Source organism: Octopus bimaculoides, chromosome 9, assembly GCF_046866305.1.
Source record: "Octopus bimaculoides isolate indiv1 chromosome 9, ASM4686630v1, whole genome shotgun sequence".
NCBI classification, from domain to species: domain Eukaryota; kingdom Metazoa; phylum Mollusca; class Cephalopoda; order Octopoda; family Octopodidae; genus Octopus; species Octopus bimaculoides.
The window spans coordinates 5,974,436-5,996,590 of NC_142936.1; the positions used below are offsets into that span (position 1 = coordinate 5,974,436).

General features: G+C 38.7%; 1 protein-coding gene across 1 annotated transcript; it reads right to left on the reverse strand.

Moving 5' to 3' along the window:
• Positions 1-10,116: 10,116 nt before the first annotated feature.
• On the reverse strand, positions 10,117-21,232 carry LOC106882918 (uncharacterized). Its single transcript, XM_014933757.3, has 11 exons — positions 20,608-21,232; positions 18,274-18,452; positions 17,287-17,367; positions 16,587-16,765; positions 15,507-15,696; positions 15,052-15,143; positions 13,818-13,984; positions 12,926-13,047; positions 12,357-12,452; positions 11,895-12,020; positions 10,117-11,217 (listed from the first exon to the last, which is right to left on the reverse strand). Exons 1-11 carry the CDS (start codon positions 21,104-21,106, stop codon positions 11,146-11,148), a joined length of 1,803 nt encoding a protein of 600 aa, XP_014789243.2. The 5' UTR covers positions 21,107-21,232; the 3' UTR covers positions 10,117-11,145.
• Positions 21,233-22,155: the final 923 nt, after the last annotated feature.

Genomic DNA, 22,155 nt, shown 5'->3' on the forward strand with positions numbered 1-22,155 from the left:
GGTTTCAATGGCGTATGCGTTCCCCAGCTGGACGGGACGCCAGTCCATCACAGCGTTACTCATTTTTGCCAGCAGAGTGGACTGGAGCAACGTGAAATGAAGTGTTTTGGTCAATAACACAACGCGTCGCCCGGTCCGGGAATCGAAACCACAATCTTATGATCATGGTGCTGACACCCTAACCACTAGGCCACGCGCCTCCAACAAACATCTATTTACAGTACGGACAAATTCGGAGAAAGGCAATCCTAATTTGCATAAAAGTGCAAATTTGGTTTATATGATATATGCATATTAAGTTTGCATATTTGTAAGATAATTACATTATCTTTGTATAAACTCTAGGCGGAGATGTGTATGTGCACGCGCGCACGCACGCACGCACACACACACACACGCGCACACACATATATATGTGTGTGTATTGGTACCTGTATTTGTGTATGTGTGTGTGTGCGTGTGTATGTATTGCTACGTGTGTATATATATATATATATATATATATATATATATATATGGGTGTATGCATACAAGCGTGACTACAGGATTGCTTCTGTACGTGTCTATATGTGTTCGTGTATGTGTGTGTATGTATGTATTGGTATGTGCGTGTGTGTATGCGGATGTGCGTTTGCGCGCAAGCGTGACTACATAGATACGTCTGTACGTGTGTATATATGTATGTAAGTATCTATGTATATGTTTCTGTATAAACCTGTGTGTGTGTCTATGTATTGATATGTGTGTGTGCGTGTGTGTGTGTGTACAAAGGTGACTGTAGGGGTGCGTCTGTGTGCCTGTATGTCTGTTCGGGCGTGTGCGCGCGTGTGTAACCCCCATCTGCACTCATGCTTCACCGACAACAAGCTGTCGGTCTGTTTTAATAATCTGTGCAACAACGAAACTACTCGTATATCAAAGATGCTCCTAATTCATCACCATGGTAACTGCCTCGACTGTGCTAAGTTATGTCATTACGTAATCAGCAGTTTCTTTTATGTACATCCCTTCCACCCCCCCCCACACACACACACACACATACCGATTCTTCTCACAATACCCAAGTCGTTACTTTCATTTCGCTCTTCGTGTCATGAGGTCACAGTTACTACACCGCATCCTCCACCACTCTCCGCCACCACCACCACCACCACCACCACCACCACCACCGCTGCCGCCACCACCACCACCACCACCACCAGCACCACCACCGCTGCCGCCACCATCGCATATATCACGTACGCTCTACGTTGTTTACTGTACGCTCGTTTACATCTGTCTTACAAGCGACATTTCACACTTAGAGGGCAATAAGGATATCGAATTGGGGGAGACGGTTAAAGCGTTGAACTAAACGCTCATCTTTGCCGTGTTCGGTTTCAAATGATCTGAGTTCAAATGCTGCCAAGGACGCTCTTTCGATTCAGAGATCGGATGCTGAAGGATTTCAGCTTGGATCCAAAGTCATTAAGTCTTTTCAAGTGTTGACACAAGAACAACAATTCTAGGAGAGACCCCAGTACTCAACCGCGTTAAATGAATCAGTAATAAATGAATAATATAGCATATGGAAAAATCGGTTTCATTTTGAGACCCTCAGGTTGTCCTGAGCATTGTGGATCTTTGCTGTCTAAAAGCCTTTGACTGATCACCAATCCGTGTTATTACAGATCGAATCGCGATAAGCGTGACATGATTAACCACTGTGTTATTCGGAGCAGTGATGAACGAATCCGCGATAAATGAGGATAGATGTACTTATTTAAGCATTGTTTTAGATCGAGTACTCAACAGTTTGCTACCTCGACGAAATTTGAGCTCAGAGCGTAAAGAGTCGGTAGGATTGCCGCTAAACCCGAACTCAGTACATGGACAGTGTGTTCGTAAAATCCTTACAGCCATCGACAATTTACTTTGCATAATTTATTCTTCCTAAGAAGGCGGAGAGCTGGCAGAAACGTTAGCACGCCGGGCGAAATACTTAATGGGATTTCGTCTGTCTTTACATTCTGAGTTCAAATTCCGCCGAGGTCAACTTTGCCTTTTATCTTTTCGGAGTCGGTAAAATAAGTATCAGTGAAACACAATGGGGTCGAAGTAATCGACTAGTCCCCTCCCCTCAAATTTCAGGCTTTGTGCTTTTAATAGAAAGTATTATTAAGGCACTGAGGTAGCAGAATCGTTAGCCCGCCAGGTAAAATGCATAGCGGCATTCCATCCCATCTTTACGTTCCAAGTTCAAATTCTGCTGAGGTCGTCCTTGCCTTTCATCTTTTGGGGGTCGATAAAATAAGCACCAGTTGAGCATTGGGGTCAACGTAATCGACTCAGCCCGTCCCAGAAATTTCTGGCCTTGTGCCAAATTTGATAATCTGGTGAAATCCAGTCTGTTCAGACGATTCCATTCTTCTTTATACCATGCTCACGAAGGAGGAAGTTGAACTCAGCAATACGAGGCGAGAAACGATTGATTTTACTGTGCTGCTTCAAATAACGGCACAGACTAGTTCCCCAGTGTGCCACCTAATCGTACTCTTTAACGTTGAGTCTCGTGAGTACAAGAACAAGGTGGCGTCAGCATAGACGGAAACAACGCAAAAAAGAAATTTTAATGAAGAGAACTAAATGAGTTCTTAGTTATAGCGTTTTTTTTCAAGAAAACCATTGAACATTGTTAGTAAAAATAATGTCCTCCATAACGTGAGAAACTATTTTCAACTCAAAACACAAATTCTGACTAAAACAGAAAGAAACTGAAGTTAGTGTTTGTGTTTAGAAAAGAATACGTAATTAAGACAAAAGAAAAATATTGAAATAAGACAAAATATTTGTTGTCAGAAGTTTGGAGCGGAAAGAAGCATCCCATGAGATTATTTTCTTAAAGTACGATGTGTTTGTTTTTTAATATTGAATCTTTGTGGCGAGTTGGCGGGTTCGTTAGCGCACCGTGGAAATTGTTTAGCAGTATTTAGTCCGCCGTCTTTATGTTCTGGGTTCAAAATCCGCTGAGGTCGACTTTGCCTTTTATCCTTTCGGGGTCGATAGAATAATTTTCCAGTCGAGCACCAAGGTCGATCTAACCGACTTATCCCATCTCCCGAAATTGCTGGCCTAGTGCAAAAATTAGAAACCAATATTAAGTCTTTGTGTACTAAAACTAAAAGATATCTGAGAAGACATTTTATACAAGAATTGGATGGGTGTAGAAGATTTATATAGCGAATTTGAACTCTGCGTGAGAAAATTGTGAAATAAAAAAATGGACGACACCCTAATCTTAATTCAAACACTTAAACATTGCTTTTGCCACGTTTAAAACAAAGAAATAGTTCATTGAATTCTATACTGTTGTCTCATCTAACAAATGCGTTCCACAAGTACCACGGTTAAACGGGACGATTCTCCCAAATTACACTCGAACCTTGGAAGCTAGACGTTGTCTGTTTTAATCTTGAAATTATATTTTGCGCTCAGTATATCCAAGAATGTGGAGGCGCAGCGGACTCACGGTTATAGGATCGCGGTTTCGATTCCCAGACCGGGCGTTGTGAGTGTTTATTGAGCGAAAACACCTAAAGCTCCACGAGGCTCCGGCAGGGGATGGTGGCGAACCCTGCTGTACTCTTTCACTACAACTTTCTCTCACTCTTACTTCCTGTTTCTGTTGTGCCTGTAATTCAAAGGGTCAGCCTTGTTACACTCTGTGTCACGCTGAATATCCCCGAGAACTACATTGAGGGTACACGTGTGTGCGGAGTGCTCAGCCACTTGCACGTTAATTTCACGAGCAGGCTGTTCCGTTGATCGGATCAACTGAAACCCTCGACGTCGTAAGCGACGGAGTGCCAACAACAACATATCCAAGAATGATCAACCAGAGACTGTTGCAGAAACGTATACCATTTAGTGCTTTAGTTTCCATTGTTTATTTTGTATTTTCAGTATTGTCGTACGTTAAAAGGGTCACAACCTTAAGATATTAGACTGAAGACGTATAAAGATTGTATCTTTGAAGACGATCGTTAAAAAAACTGACGAGAATCGTTATCCATTATGCTTTTTTTAAAAAAAAATACTGTATAGAAAATGCGACAAGATACAAAAGAAAGGCAAAATAAAAGAAAGACAAACATTCAGTTTGTCAGTTGTGATATATACAAATTTTTATCTTATAGTATTTGGTCTTATCTTGTTTCATACTCTTTACTCTTTTACTTGTCTCAGTCATTTGACTGTGGCCATGCTGGAGCACCGCCTTTAGTCGAGCAAATCGACCCCAGGACTTATTCTTTATAAGCCTAGTACTTATTTCATCGGTCTCTTTTGCCGAACCGCTAAGTTACGGAGACGTAAACACACCAGCATCGGTTGTCAAGCGATGTTAGGGGGACAAACACAGACACACACACACACACACATATATATATATACATATATATATATATACACGACAGGCTTCTTTCAGTTTCCGTCTACTAAATCCACTCATAAAGCTTTGGTCGGCCCGAGGCTATAGTAAAAGACACTTGCCTAAGCTGCCACACAGTGGGACTGAACCTGGAACTATGTGGTTGGTAAGGAAGCTACTTACCACACAGCCACTCCTGCACCGACATATAACGAAACGATTTCAGAACTTCTTGCATATACATTAATCCCTCGACTAATGCGGGTGTTACGTTCCAAAATCCCCCGCGATAGGTGAAAATCCGCGAAGTCCAAACAGTACTGTGCGGTATTTTTTTTATTACTTTTATAATTTGTATGTATTTATTTTATTATAAATGCAAAACAACACCACGGTGGAATCGACGTAAGCTTAAATAATAAACCGTGATAGGTGAACCGTGATAGGTGAACCGCGATATGGTGAGGGATAACTCTGTAGGTACAGAAGTAGCTGCGTAGTGAGAAGCTGGCTTCTCAACCACATGGTTCCGGGTTCAGTCTCACTGCGTGGCACTTTGGGGATGTGTTTTCTACTAGGGCCGATGTGCACGCGTGCGTGTGTCTTTGTGGTTGTCTCTCATCACTGCTTGACAACCGGTGCTGGTGTGTCTACGTCCTTGTTACTTAGCGTTTCGGCAAAAAGAAAACGATAGAAGAACCAGGCTTTAGAAAAGTAAGTACTGGGGTTGATAAGTTCGACTAAAATTTCTTTATAGCGGTGCTCCAGCATGGCCGCAGTCTCATGACTGAAACAAGTAAAAGAATAAAAGAATATATATATATATATATATATATATATATATATATATATATATATATATATATATATATATATATATAGTACCATTTGAGCGTGATCGTTACCAGCGTCGCCTTCCTGGCACTTGTGCCGGTGGCACGTGAAAAAACATTCGAGCGAGATCTTGCCAGTGCTGCTGGACTGGCTCCTGTGCAGGTGACACGTAAAACACACCATTTAGAGCGTGGCCGTTGCCAGTACCGCCTGACTGGCCCTCGTGCTGGTGGCACGTAAAAGCACCCAATACACTCTTTGAGTGGTTGGCGTTAGGAAGGGCATCCAGCTGTAGAAACTGCCAAATCAGATTGGAGCCTGGTGCAGCCATCTGGTTCGCCAGTCCTCAGTCAAATCGTCCAACCCATGTCAGCATGGAAAGTGGACGTTAAACGATGATGATGATGATGATGATATATTGAAGTATTAATTCGAAAGAGACAGGTTCCAAGGTCAATAATATTCCTCATCAAAGCCGACAGATATCTAAACATAGAGGGCATGTATAAGCCATTATTGAGCATGCGAATAGAAAGAGTCTCACGGCCATTTCCGGAAATGTGCGAAGAAGTGTGTAGGTAAGACCTTTTGAACTTCGGTAATCCACGTTTCCTTCATCAAAGAATATGTACAGATTTGGAAATTTTAAACAAAATCATGATGTTATTCATGGGATTGTAAAAATATGTTTAAGAATATACAGTAATTCTAAACAAATCCGTACATATTCTTTGTTGAAGGAAATTTAGGTTTCGTAAGTTCAAGAGATTTACCCGACACACTTCTTCGTACGTTTCCGGAAACGGCCAAAAAACTCTTTCTATTTACTGAATTCATTTGAGGACTTCCCATTTGGATTATTGTGAACTGTTATTTCATCAGCTTGGACTTCTTAATTTATCTGTAAGTATTTATGAAATTACTTATCCGACTTTGATTTGAATTACACTATTAATTATATGTATCTGTTTCTGTATGTTATGTGTTCGCATGCTCATAATGGCTTATATATGCTCTCTGTGTTTAGATATCTGTCGGCTTTGACGAGGAATATTATTGACCTTGGAACTTGTCTCTTTCAAATTAATACTTTAATCGCTCAATAAATCGAGCCCAACGCTGTTGTTTGTTGAAAAGGGTTCACCTCTATAATTTTTCATTACCTATATATATATATATATATATATATATATATATATATATATACAGGGTGTCCACAAAGTCTGGGTACACGGAGTGGATAAAATCTTAACATAAACAATTAAATATAAGAAATAATAATTTCTTAAAGTATGTGGTAATCGGCATGTACCCAGACTTTGTGGACACCCTGTATATATAACGGATTTCTGTATACGAACATAACCTATCTCGGAGCCCTATTCGTTAATCAACTTGTTCATTACTTAATAGAAATACGTAACAGAAAGGGGTAATTCGTTCCAAACGACACCTCAACTTTCCACAAATGTATGAAAGGATGTTTAATTTGTCCATATATCAACATCCTACACATAATTATATACGTAAGGGTGTGTGCGCGCGTTTTCTCATTATTTTGCCCCCGTCACAATCCATGGTTATGATTTTAACAATTAATGAGAAATATTATTTTCTATATAAAGTATGAAAATGTGAAAGCTCCATGAAATGCGTACCTGGACGTTAACGAACTGTTTATACATGCACTCCCGGCCACTTATACGCGTGTGTAGTCTACTAGTGCTTTTGCTGTTCGATTTTAAGTTCGTTGGTCGAATATGATTTTCTTCTGAAAAACTGTTCGTTATACAATTTGTTCATTTAGCATACCGTTCGTTTATGCTACTTCTGCACTTATATGTTGTGTAAGCCACTCGTGTTTTGTTGTATGGAATTCAGTTCGCTAAACGAATGGGTTTTCTGTCTCTTGTCGGCGATCGTAATCTGTTCGTTGTTTGTTCATCAAATTTCAGCTCGTTTTGCGAGTTTAATTTTCTTCAGAGAAATCGTTCGTTATTCAATTTCTTTGTTTAGAGAACCCTTCGTGTGTGTGTGTGTGTGTGTGTGTGTGTGTGTTCTGAATTACGTGCACGTTTTTTATTGCTCACTGAATATCAGAGACTCTGTATGGGTGAATGGCTATGAAGTGAACTTCTCAGTCACGGAGTACTGGGTTCGATCCTGCTGTACAACATCTTGGACTATTGTTTTTTGAGGTTGTATGTGTTCCCTTCAAAATGTTCTGGATTCTACAGTTCTATGGTTATAGTGTTAACATGCAAAATAGTCTTTTATTGGTTTCACTCAATGGACTTCAGCTGTTCTAAGGTAGTGGCAGTCCGTCGGTTACGACGACGTGGGTTCTAGTCTGCTCGTGGAATTAACGTGCAAGTGGGTGAGTACTCCCCACACGCACACACGTGCCTTTAACGTAGTTCTCTGGGAGATTCAGCGTGACACTGAATGGGACAATGCTGGTCCCTTTGAATTCTATGTACGACTCATTTTTGCCAACTGAGTGAACTGGAGAAATATGGGAGCTAATGCAGTTTCGCACCTCTCCTCGAAAAATGCAATTAATCAGACAGTCGATCGGTTAGTCGGGCAAACGGTTTACTAGTTGACTGACATAAATGAAAGTGAAATAAAACCAGTGCCTGTGTCTATAAGTGTCATTATGGCCCTCCCGAGATATACCAAAATGTTTCAACACACAAGTTCATATCAAGAATCTTGAAAGCCAAATACAAGAACGAGATATTATTAGTTAGTGGCTGTGTGGTAAGTAACTTGCTTACCAACCACATGGTTCCGGGTTCGGTCCCACTGCGTGGCACCTTGGGCAGGTGTCTTCTACTATAGCCTCGGGCCGACCAAAGCCTTGTGAGTGGATTTGGTAGACGGAAACTGAAAGAAGACTGTCGTATATATATATATATATATATATATATATATATATGTATATATATTTGTGTATGTGTGTGTTTGTGTGTCTATGTCCCCCAACCATCGCTTGACAACCGATGCTGGTGTGTTTACATCCCCGTAACTTAGCGGTTCAGCATAAAGAGACCGATAGAATAAGCACTAGGCTTACAAAGAATAAGTCCTGCGGGTCGAATTTCTCGACTAAAGGCGGTGCTCCAGCATGGCCGCAGACAAATGACTGAAACAAGTAAAAGAGTATCATTTCCTTGGAATCACCATAATTTTCCTCCTGTTGTTTTTCATCATCATCAACAGAGTCGTCGTAACCATCAGCTTCCTCGTTGTCTTTTCACGTAGAACATATAAAATCATTGATCAACATCGCTTATGGCAAAATAACAGCAGCGAGTCTATTTAATATTTTTCTCTTCCTCCCAAGTTAAAATCTATGAATCGCCGTCAATTTCACAACAAGACGACATCGGTTACTTCCCTTACATCTAACATCCAAATCACATCACCTACTGTTTATTTTTAAAGAAATCGTGTTTTCGTGATAGTGCTGTTGTCTTTTGCCGGACATCTGAGATAGGCTGAGCTAATAATAATAATAATTAATAATAATAATGATCCTTTCTACAGGAGGCACAAGGCCTCAAATTTGTGGGGAAGAGATTAGTCGATTACGTCGACCCCAACGTTTCACTGGTACTTAATTTATCGACCCCGAAAGGATGAAAGGCAAAGTTGACCTCGGCGGAATTTGAACTCAGAACATAAAATACTGCTAAGCATTTCACCCGGCCTACTAACGTCTCTTATTTCTTTACTGCCCACAAGGGGATACACACAGAGGGGACATAACCATGAACAGTCATAGTTGTGATGACAAATAAAAGATTGAGTTAAAAACCCCTTGGATGGATCAAGTTGAAAACTGTCTGCAGGACTTGAACCTACATTTATAAAAAATAATCTATATGCTATTTATAGATTTATTTGCTTCAAGTGCTACCATTAAAAACAATTTCTTTCATATTTCTCAAAGATTTTCAATTATTGTGACATAAATAACAAACAGTTCTCACTGGTAAGAACAAAGCTTCTGTCATGGATGAAGAAATTTGAAGAATTGTTTTGGTACAATGGTAGAACAGCTGTCATGTTTATGGGAGATGTGGGTCCAAGCCTTATGTCAGCCTTCAATTTTCTTTTTCGTCCACCAAGGGGTTTTTAACCCATTATTTATATGCTATTATTTATAGCATTATTAACCCATTTTAACCCATTGTCCTCATTTGAGGACAGTTGTATTTGGTTTGTTTACTGCAATAAAGGTTAACTGGACACTTCCGTATGTTTGTTATCCCTATTTTATATAACTATCTTAAAAATTTTGACATGGTTAACCTGGAAATTATCATTTTTAAATCTCACAACGCGAGATATTCAGCAACAGTAATAATCCAGAAATCATGATACACAGATATTGTTTTGAGCTGAGTGGGGGTGCTACATTCCCTTGTTCGAAAATATAAGGACACAGATCGTGTCGTATAGCCAGCTGGAGATGATGTCTCCTGGTGCTAAATTACAGCAACATTCATCCTAAACCATGACCTCCATGTTATGTTGGCAAACAATCTTTACTACAGGGTTAACCTGGGTTAAAATGGGCTAAGGCAGTGAGCTAGCAGAATCTTGAGGTTGACTCTACCTTCCATCCTTTTGGGGTCGATGAAATAAAGTACCAGTTGAACACTGGAGTTCGATGTAATCGACTTACCCCCTCCCTTGAAATTCCTGGCCTTGTACCAAAATTTGAAACCATTATAGCTTCATCTACTTCTAGTCCCACCACTAAAATCAATTTATTTTACATCTCTCAAATTTCTAACTTATCATATAAATGAAAGTAAGACAACCAACATTGATATTATAATACAAAGCAAAACAAACACAACTTTAAAAAATATTCATTTATTACAAACATTTGTTTTCGATCATTGAAAAAAATATATTGTTTTCTCAATAAAGATTGGAATTTTTAGAAAAATATAAACATTAAACCTTTTATCAAAGTGTTAAGATATCAGTGATGTAGAATGTTGATAAACACAAATACCTCAGTGAAGAAGCTTTGAAGAATTGATGACAAAAGGAAGTCATGTGATTTAGCAATTTCTTGGTTCTTTAACTGCCCACTGTTTCTGGGAAGATTGTGGCTTCCTCAGGCCACAATTCTCCTCTACATAATTCTCTTCTATAAACAGGGTCTTTCTGAAGGGGTATGTTTTGCATATTACTGACCTGATAGATCTCCCTAATTTTTCTATGACTTTTCTGTTCAACTTAGTATCCTTCAGGATTTTTCTAAATCTGTGGACTAGTTCCCTGTGTGGTGTGGCTTCTACAAACATCATCCCTTGAAACTTGTCGGCATTGTATCGCATGTTCTTTTTGTTCATTTTATCATAAATTCTTTGTATTTTATTCCATTGCTTATTATGGTACCTAGGTTGTGTTCCATTCGCATCTTCATTCACAATCTCCTCAAATTTCTTGCTAGCACCCACCCCTGTACAGTCGGATCCTATCTTTCTGGGTGTATCCCAAAAATTGCATGCGATGCATGAAGTCTTGTAAAAAATGAGACTGATTGATAAGTTTGTTAGCAGAGTAACTAACCCATTAGCTTACAAGAACAAAAAAGGACCTAACCAGTGCATGTGTCTATTATTACTGGCATAATGCCCCTCCCAAGGTTCATTAGTAAATTCTTCATTATTTTAGGAATTAATTGAAACAAAGACGGTGTATTTTGAAAGAAACATGGTAATATAAAGATTAATGAATTGGTGTTTTGTATTTGATTAAATATCCTGCAGCATTCTGAGAAGTAGCATTTTTTATATTTAGTTATGTCATGAGGATGGATTTTTCAGTGTTTAGCTTAGAAAGTTAGGATCTGGGCTATACTGGACCACAGCTGGTTACATTCTGAGCAACGGTTTCTGTTGTTTAGTTATGTTTCGTTGTGTTATCGCGAGACACCGACTGATGACCTACAAAAAACAAAGAAAGAAATATTCAGAAGAAAATAAGAATAAAAAAATCTGTTATTTTTCCCTCATGAAATTTTCTACAAATACCTTCCACATGGAGCAGTTTGAGCCTGTGGTATCCATTTAAACAACTAAATTTAATCAATAAAAATTGACCTTATTGTTTCAGAAGATGAGGAAAGGGAGAAATTCTGTAACTGTTCGGCATAAACACTTTTTAATATCTACATACAGGTGTGGCTGCATGGTTAGGAAGTTTACTTCTTGGCCATGTGGTCGTGGGTTCAGCCCCATTGTGCAGCACCTTTGGCAAGTGTCATCTACTATAGCCCCAGGTTGACCAATGTCTAGCGAGTGAATTTGGTAGACTGTAAGAAGCCCATTGTATATGTGTGTGTATGTATGTGTTTGTGTGTGCATGTATCTTTGTCTTGACATCATGTGATGATTGTAAATGAGCATCACTGTCATACAAGCAGTGTTGTTCATTCCCATTCTTCTGCAAAAAAACATATCTGGCCATGGGGAAATATTACCTTGCTTGGAAACAAATGAGGGTTGGTGACAGGTAGAGCATCCGGCCTTAACAAATTCCATCTGACCCATGCAGGCGTGGAAAAGTGGACATTAAATGATGATGATAGAGGTTTCACTTTTTTTATGACTGTTCAACTGACCTGTCGAGTATCTTCTGGTAGAATTATTCCGTCATTCCAAAGTCTGCTAGTAGCATACACAGCTGAAGATTGCTTCTCCAGTTTTCCCCTCATCTTCTTCTCGGCTTCTTCATCCATATTAACATCCTATAAAATTATTAGAACTTTACTATCAGCCATTTCATTTTATATATATGTATATATATATATATGTATATATATATATATATATGTATATATATATATTTCTGTTATATGACTATAAATTAGGAAAGCAACATGATAAAATCTTTGTAACAAGATTTGTTCTTTGTCTTCCTTGCACCCAAGGACCCAGTGCCACTGAACTGACTCCCGTGCAGGTAGCACATAGAATATTTTTGAATATAAAGGAATATTTCAGTAGAAAATACAAAAAGATGGTGTTGGTGATGATGATGATGAAGCAAAACAGAATGAGAAAGTCTACCTTGTCCGACATACCTGTTTCATAGCTTGCAGAATTTCTCCTACATCCATAGCACCAACTTTGGCATTTGGCCAGCAGAAGACAAAATTTGGGCCAACAGCACGACCTCCCTGTGGATAGACATTCAAAATAACAGGAGAAAATCAGAGATTAACAAGGATTCAATAGAGAGCAGAACTAGAAGTGTTATTGATACATTTGTTGCATCCCTAATGTTTTTGATGTTGAAATTAAAGTTTCCTTTTATCGTATGATTTATAGCGATCAGAATAGCTGGTCACAGTTGGATTGACTCTACATTGTTGCTCCATCTGCAAGAAATACTTTCAAATCAAATCAAGCCTACTAGCTTGCCAATCCTCAGTCAAACCATCTAACCCATGCCAGCATGGAAAACGGACGTTAAACGATGGTGATGATGATGACCTGGTCTTTGGGTACCTTTAGCAGAGTTCACATTGTTGCAAACATTTAGAACGAGTCTCTGGTTTGAGGATAACTTAGTCCTTCAGAAAAAAAACAAAGAAAGGAAGAGAGGTGTTGTATGTAGAAAGTTTAAAACAAACAAAAAAAGAAAACTAACCATTAAATAGTGGTCTTGGCCAAAAGCATTCCCGGTGATAATTGTGATTTTTGGAACAGTAGCACAGCTCACGGATGCCAACATCTGAGCATGGCTTTTGATCTTGCTGGACATGTACAGACCTGAGGTAGAAGGAGAGACGAAACAGGAAAAAATAGTGAGATGGAGGGGTATATGGAAGATGAAAAAGGCTGAAGGGAGTAAGAGAGGGAGGTGAAGAGTATAACATAGGGAGATGGTGAAAGATATTGGAGAAGAAATTAAGAGAAGCCAGAAATAACTAGAGAGAGATGAAAGGTAGAACTGTGTGAGGAAGAGAAAGGAAGATGTAAGGTTAGGGAAAGATTACAGTAAGATTGAGTGATGAGATTTGTATTATGAATGAGAAAGATGGAGAGAAAGAATTAGTTGAGACAAAGAGAAAGAAAATAGCAGATTCAGACAAGTGTACATAACAGTAAAGTGTGTGTGTGTGTACGTGTGAGAGAGAAAGAGAGGGAGAGAGAGAGAGAGAAACAACAGCTATAACAGTTCCTCTGCCACTCTAAAACTTATAGAATGGTTCTGAACAGGTTGAAAAATTATTTAATCCTCTATCATGCATTTGCTATTTTAATATAAGAGCAACCAGCTCTTGGTAGCCATGAACGACAGTTCAATATACAGAGCTGATGAAGCGCAATGACACAGAAATTCATGTCCTAAGGCCTGGTAATGTAATTGAAGGCCTAGTCGTGTGTTTATGTCTATAAAAAGAATTTCTTCTCTCAAGGCCACTTGTGCAGCATATTGCCTTTCTGTGTCCAAATGCACATGAACATTTTAAATACAACAGTCCATAACTACATTTAAAAAGACAAGAATAAGATGTGGGGCAGTTTTTGAGACTTACTGTATTCTCCTGAGGGTGGTGTTTGTCCTAATGATGTCAAGGATGAAGTGTTTTGCAGGAATACAAGTGGAATGTCTCTTTCACAGCACAACTGAACAAAATGACACCCTTTGGTTGCAGCAGTGTCTGATAATTCACCATTGCTGGCTATAATACCAACTAAATGACTGTAAAAGACAATTAAAAAAATACAATTGAAAGGAAAATTATAGTTGCTAATAAATTATAGAATTCTTTAGAATAAATGTACAGAAAAATAGGCATAAAGAGCTTGTTGATATTGCAAGATGGGAGCTAAATTTTGACTGAAAGTTATACATTAGACTCATTTTTTATTTACTTCTAAGCCCTTCACTTCCTAAGGAATATAGGCCATCATTGACTCTTCTTCACTGTTCTTGACTCTGGGCTGTCTTTTCGGGGTTCATCCCTCAGTATAAGGGACACCCATGTTGCTTTGAGAGAAAGCCTTCCTCTCCCAGGTTTTATTGGTTCTGAATTATCATTGATGCTTCTGTAACTTTGCTTTTTGGCTAAGTAGGTGTGTTGGCCCTATGCAAGCCCTGTTTGTAATTCCCTGTGGACCAGTGGACCCTGTAAGTTTCATAATCAGTTTTGGATGCCGGTAGCACAGGGCTTGAAATTTTTGAGCATTAAACTGCATATTATTATGCTCAGCCCTTCTATAAATTGAGTCCAACGCCTGCTGCAGATGATGCTTTTTTGGAGCTGGATTTTTTATGGAGAGCATGCCTTTGCTTACCCCCAACCTCAGTTCCTAGATATGAGTGGTCCCAAGACCAAGGCCTCTCCCATGATTTTTAAGAAATATGGTGGAAAACTAGCTCAGGAAAGCAGGGATGCTACTCCCTGAAACCCTTTTCAGAGACTCCCTACCTACAGTAGGTGTAATATTTGAAAGACACTCCAGTCATGATGACTAACTAAAGATATCTCAGAAAAATACAGGTGTTGCAGAAATATGATAGATTATCCTTTTGGTCCTAAAAAAGAGACCATGGGCGCTAATGGATTCAACTTGCATCTATTTTATTCATAAAGCACTATTTGGCCAAACTATGGAAAAGATATTTGCTTAATGTAGCATAGGGTGGGATCAAATCTGAAACCATGTAGTTGTAAAACATCTTAACCACAAAGCCATATATGGACACAAAAAAGAAAAAAGAATTAGAAAAGTCTTTTGTAGATGAAATTTTTATTTAGCACTCACCTGTTAATATGTGAAAAACCTGTTACCAGACCGGCACCATATCTTTTTTTGAATTCTTGGAATCGGCTGTCATCAGTGATTCTGGCTATGATCTGATAGAAAAAAAAAATAGAAATAGAACCTGCCACTGCTCATTGACTTGCCAGCACTCCTCAAACTGTCCAACCCATGCCAGCACTGAAAGTGGACGTTAAATAATAACTATTTCTTTATTGCCCACAATGGGGCTAAACGTAGAGGGGACAAACAAGGACAGACAAAGGGATTAAGTCGATTACATCGACCCCAGTGCGTAACTGGTACTTAATTTATCGACCCCGAAAGGATGAAAGGCAAAGTCGATCTTGGCGGAATTTGAACTCAGAATGTAATGGCAGACGAAATACCACTAAGCATTTCGCCCAGCGTGCTGACACTTCTGCCAGCTCGCCGTTAAATGACAACGGCTGACTTACTTTATAAGGGTCCATCACTTGTTGGTTTTCTTCTGGTATCAACCCTAAGAGTTCTGACGGATCATAGTAAGGTGGTGGCGAAACGGAGGCGTTTTCACACGGGGCCAGGTTCAGGGTGGCCACAATTTCCCTCGTTATGCTGAATGCTTCGTCTTCAGTGTCTGCATAATGGTCACTACAACCGCTCATGCTGCCAAAATATTAAACGTCAATGATTTCAGACATTCTCTGAGAATAGGATGACCATGTCAGCTATCAGAAATTGAACATAATGGGGTCATCTGTAAGAATGTTAAACATTGCAAACCCATACATGCTAATTATGAATTGTGAACCCATCCATGTGAAACCATCCATGCTAATTATGAATTGTGAACCCATCCATGTGAACCCATCCATGCTAATTATCAATTGTGAACCCATCCATGCTAATTATGAATTGTGAACCCATCCATGTGAAACCATCCATGCTAATTATGAATTGTGAACCCATCCATGTGAAACCATCCATGCTAATTATGAATTGTGAACCCATCCATGTGAACCCATCCATACCCTTATGCCAGTGGCACATAAAAACACCCACTACACTCTTGGATTGGTTGGCGTTAGGAAAGGCGTCCAGCTGTAGAAACTTTGCCAGATCAGATTGGGGCCTGGTACAGCCTTCTTGCTCGGCAGCCCTGTCAAATCGTTCAACACATGCCAGCATGGAAAGTGGACGTTAAACGACGATGATGATGATGATATATATATATAAAAATACTATATTCTTAAACAATATTTTTGGCAGTGACTTCAGAGTTTCGGCAAGTTAACTCGTCTTTGGACTGCAATCTGACAATGACCTAACTGACCTAAACTTCGAAGTCACTCTCAATAATATTCTTGTTTAAGTGTCTAAGAATAATAATCTTGCCTTTGATATCTTTTCCTTATCTTCCCAACTTACAGGAACATGAATATAAGAGAAGTTGTCCAGAAGATTGGACAGGGTCTATGGGTTGGTAAGTTAACGAGGAATTAAATCAGAAATCAGTTCCAATGTTTTGGATGTTCCTGACATAATAAAATCTTTACCTTGAATGTAGAGCTGCTCCACCTAACTCCTCAGCAGAGACAATTTCTCCAAGAGCTGCCTTCACTAAAGGAGGGCCTCCAAGGAAAATAGCACCGATTCTCTTAACAATGACCACCTCGTTGGACATAGTTGGCATGTATGCACCACCTGCAGTACAATGGCCAAGCACAACTGAAATCTGAAAGTAGGGGAAAAGAACAAATGACAAATTATACAAGTGACATCCCTACCACCACCACCACCACCGCCTCCTCCTCCTCTAGCTGCTAGATTCAATTCTTCTGCTATATTGTTTCTGACGTTCATTGAAATTTTGTTTATACTTCCTGCGCTGAAGAGTACATCGATATATAATTAATTAATTAATTTAATTTAATTTAATTCAATTCAATCATGAATTTGCTTTATTTTTACATCTCTGTACAAAACGATTGTCTGCATGAATTAAAATTCTCTTATATATTTTAACAACTTGTCTTCTCCATTTTAAACTAAATTGATGAGTTTTACGGGACTTCATTCCATAAATTCACCATATATTACATACAAGTACTACTTTCATATCTTCGCAAACTTACGCCTGTAAACTCCCAGCAAAATATGAAGAATCAGTATTAGAAATCGTTTTTAGAAACCTCCAAATTAAAGGACGAATCTATATTCAACCTTTCTACACCTATATATATTTGTATTATTTACCTGAGGTATATTCTGTGATGCCATGTTGGCAATATTATAAAAGACTCGACCACCTTGTTCTTTATCAGGGAATATTTCAGACTGAAAAATGTAAAAAGAGAAAAACAAGGAAAGAATTGAACATCTCCTAAAATAATAATGAGTGTAATGTTTTTATATATTTGTATATATTCTTCTCCTCTCCCCTTCACCATTCCCTCTCTCTCTCTCTCTTCCTCCTTGAGTCTCTCGTTGCTCACACGTGACCAACGACTATCCATCTTTCTTTCTTCCACTTTCTTCCTAAAGACAAGAGGTGCTTTTGCCTGTCTCTTCTCAAAGCTCGTTTTTCCAGTATTCACCATTTCACATCATCTTGGCTTAACAGCCCTCACCGTTTTTTTTTCCCCCTTTCTGTACCCTTTTTATATATAAACTACTACAATTTGCCATCATTTTTGATGGCACGGGGTCAGCTAGTTGAAAATCGAAACAAACGGTCAAAGCATCGTGACGCGTAATCACGGGGATGTGAGTTCGAGTCCACAGCTAGCCACCTACATTTTTCTCTGCAAAATAGGGATAGTTCATCCTGTTCAGGCTATATTATTAGCATTATTCTGCGATTGAGAATTTAAAAAATCACTTCTTTAACTTTCTAAGACATCTTAACGTTTCTAAAAGCAAACTTTGTTTGTTTATTTACATTTATCGTAATAATGACAAAAAAAAAAAAAGAAAAAAACAAACTGTATTCAAACAATTCGATTATTATTTAAACAATACCACAGTATCACAGTATTGACCAATGGTCAATGACCAGGCCATCAGATGTTGTTATACACCGCTGGTCACGATGCACTTCCAATTGTCATGATTGCACCGTTTTTTTTTTTCCATCTTGACCCAAATTGCTTAATTAGATTGTCTTCCCATCATTTAAGCTTAATTAGATTGTCTTCTCATCATTTAAGTCCAGCAGATTTTAGAAGTTATTCGGCAACTCACCTGCAGTGGTAGAAAAGCACCACCAGAATCAACCAGGTAGATGCAAGGGAGACGATTCTGCAAGGCAATTTCCTGCAGTCTCAGCTGTTTCTTCACGCTAATAGGGAATATGCTGCCACCTTTGACTGTGGCATCGTTGGCCAACACTAAACATTCAATGCCATGGACACGACCAATGCCTGAAATTAAAGAGGATCCACTTTATCATCATCATCATCGTCATTATCGTCATCATCATTACCACCACCACCAACAACAACACCATCGTCGCTGTCGTCAAAGTTTAGTGCAACAACAGAGGCGAGAAAATAAGTGATGAAGGATGGCATCTATTATAACCATGCGCTGACCAATACCTGATGAGTGAATTTGACACACGAAAATTGTAGAGAGGCATCCAGCCATAGAAACCAAGACAAAACAGACAATTAAGAGTCTGGTGCAGGTCTCTGGCTTGCCAGTGCCTGTCAAATCATCCAACAAATGCCACCATGGAATACAAACATTAAATAATGGTGAGGATGACATAAGATTGAAAAAATGACAAAGAAAGGGGTAATTATGCAATGGGCTTCATTACTTTACAACTAACTGTTTCTACTATAAGGGGCATTGCACTCAGAGCATTACTTTAGAGCAGAAACAGCTGTAAGCTATTGGAGTTAATTTCATAATTTCTTGTCTCTCTGTCATTTATTTAATTTCTTATTCCTGCTCTGTGCTACACGGACGCTTTCTTCCAAAGCATTTGTGTATTTATTGAGTTTTAACACCATGTTATTAGTGACGCTATATCTAAACGAAATATTAGAATACATACATGTGAGGCGTGACTGTGTGGTAAGAAGCTTGCTTCCCAACCACATGGTTCTTAGTTCAGTCCCACTGCGTGGCCCCCTGGGCAACTGTCTTCTACTATATCCTCGGGCCGACCAAAGCATTGTACGTGGATTTGATGAACGGAAAATGAAAGAAGTCTGTCGTTATATTTAGGTATATATTTATGTGTGTGTGTGTGTGTCTTTGTGTCTGTGTTTGTTCCCCCCACCGTCGCTTGACGACCGATGTTGGTGTGTTTACGTCCCCGTAATTAGCGGTTCGGCAAAAGAGACCGATAGAGTAAGTATCAGTCTTACAAAGAATAAGTCATTGGGTCAATTTGTTCGACTAAAATGCAGTGCTCCAGCATGGCCGCAGTCAAATGCCTGAAACAAGTAAAAGAATGTATGTACACACACACACGGCATATGTTCTGCACGCAAACCGAGCAGACCAATCCAATTATCTCCCTTGCATGCTGTACTTTAACATCGGTCAAGAACCGAAGGCGTTTACGAAAGCGATGACATAATAATTATAAATTGCTTTGAAGAATTAAAAGTACTCGTGTGTACTTTTTTCCTTTTTTGGCCAGTTGTCTTGTATGGGACAGAAACTTGGATAATGGACAGAGTAATCGTAGGTCTTTTCAGTGAGCGTTGATCAGACGAAACAAACAAGCCTCTTTATAGCTGATCGATCTGCTAAAAATAGCAAGCATAACCTATCAACTTAAAAGTACAAATGAGAAATAACTACATATGACAGGATGGACATAACCGGAACGTCCTTTTTTTAAAAAAATTGCATATGGTCTATAGCCATCTCCTAGGTTAGATTTCCGACGGTCAATAACTGGGACACTGCCTGACAGTGTCTGTACGACTCGGAAAAAATACATACAGGGTATTATTGTTGGAAAACACCGGTTCTTCCAATTCCTCGCCAATATTTACATCTTTCCGTAAACATTACATTCATACAGGTACAAATGGTGTGTATATATATTGGTATATATGTGCATATGTAGGAGTGTGTATGCGAAGGTTTGTACTGCGGTTTCCGTCTACCAAATTCTATTTACAAAGCAATTATGGTACTTGCTGCCCTGCTGGGTCCTAATTGCTGAGTGAACTTGCTAATTGAAAGCAATTAAAGCATGTGACCGTAGGTCTATTTGTCAAAGACTAACATGGAGCTTAAATAGCAGTAACATGCAGTAAGAAAGTCAACGAGGAAACCACCACGCTGTTGCTTGATCTGCTAGAAATAACAGTCAAATCTCACTTAAATCTCATCCTGCCTTTTCAAATAGAATGGACATTAGACACTGATTAGACATAATTACACCTGGAAAAAATCATTAGAATGGTGTTCGTGTAGCTATTCCCAAACACAGCTCGTTGATCACATGTCTGCTTAACCAGAATTGACCTACACAGAGTAACAAGGATGACACACGTCCATACACATTTACAAAAAATATAAAACAAAAAGAAATTCGGTTTATTTCACCTGATAGAATTCCAGCTTGGGGTATACTTCCATATTCCATTCCCATCCCAGCTATCTGCAATAATTCAAAGAAGGAAGAATTGTCATCTAGTACTTGTTTAACTCTTTCTCTGGCCAAAAGTTTCCTGTGGAATTTGGTGTGTCTCTCGACAGAGCGGCTTCCACCTCCAGCCAGAGATTCGTTGAGCAAATGTTTATATTCGCTGACCAAACGTTCTGTTTGTTTTCTGTTCTTCTGGAAGACATCCTGGCTACGATCTATCGTAACGTTTTGAAGGCGTGGAAATACTTGAGACTTTGATCCTCTGCTCGTTACATCGGCATCTGACTGCTGGCATGTTATATTGCTGGTTTTAAAATTAGATGTAGTGTTAACTGATCGTTTAGAAAGTAAATGCTGGCGACTGACAGCTAGAAATTCACGATTCGTTTGAAATTGTAAAATGCATCGATTAATTTGATGGTGTTTTAAAAATGAGAACGACGGAAAAGCTTTCATAATCCTTAATAATTATTATCGAAATGTTTTAGGAACGGTTTTCTGCTTGAGAAGGGAGATAAATCTAGTGAATTCTATTTGTAAGTCTACAGATAAAACCTGACTGCAGTATTAATTGGCAAAAATAAATAGATAAACAGCATGAATTGTTTCTGTAAAGGTGACAAGGCTTTAGATTTGGGCCAGGGAGGACATTAGTCAGATGTATTTATCTTAGTACTTCTACTTTGTTTTTTGGCTACGAAAGAATGAAAGGCGAAGTGGCATACCTACACAAATGTGCACACGCCTCCCGACTTTGTTTCCTCATGCCTTTCAGAAAGATGGATATTTTTATAATGAAACTTTAGACGGTGTAAATTACGATTATATCGGAATCTAAGGGAACATTTATTTCTGTTTTTCCAAGGGTGGGGTGAGAAGTTTCAGAAAATTCACTCAAATCGGCTTTGTTTCCTCATCTCTTCCAGAAAATAGGTATTTTCTAATGAAATTTTCTCCAAATACGCTTTCAGAGTGTCTAAATTACAATTATATCAAAATTTAATTTGAAAATTAAAAAATAAAAAAATTGGTGGACTCGTACACATACATGCTGATATGCACCACAATTGTTTTTTGCAAATTTCAAGTTTTTTTTCGTAGATATACGTGATGTTGTGTGAGCCCACCAATTTCTAGTTTTTGTCATATTAAATTCCATTATAATCGCAATCTACACACTCTGGAAGATATTTTTAGTAAATTTCATAAAAATTTATGAATTTTTCTGGAAGTTATGAAGAAACAAAGGTAATTCGTGTAAATTTTCAGAAATTCCTCACCCCACGCTCGGAAAACATTTTTCATCTCAAATTCTAATATAATCGGATTGTGCACCATCTGAAGCGTATTTGTAGGAAATTTCATTTAGAAATATCTATTTTTCTGGAAATTATGAGGCAAGAGGGTGGCAGAACAGAGAGTAATGAAAGAGAAGCTGTAGTGGCAGGCAGAGTAATAGTGTGAGAGAGTAATTTATGTGAGTAATAGTGTGAGAGAGTGATTTA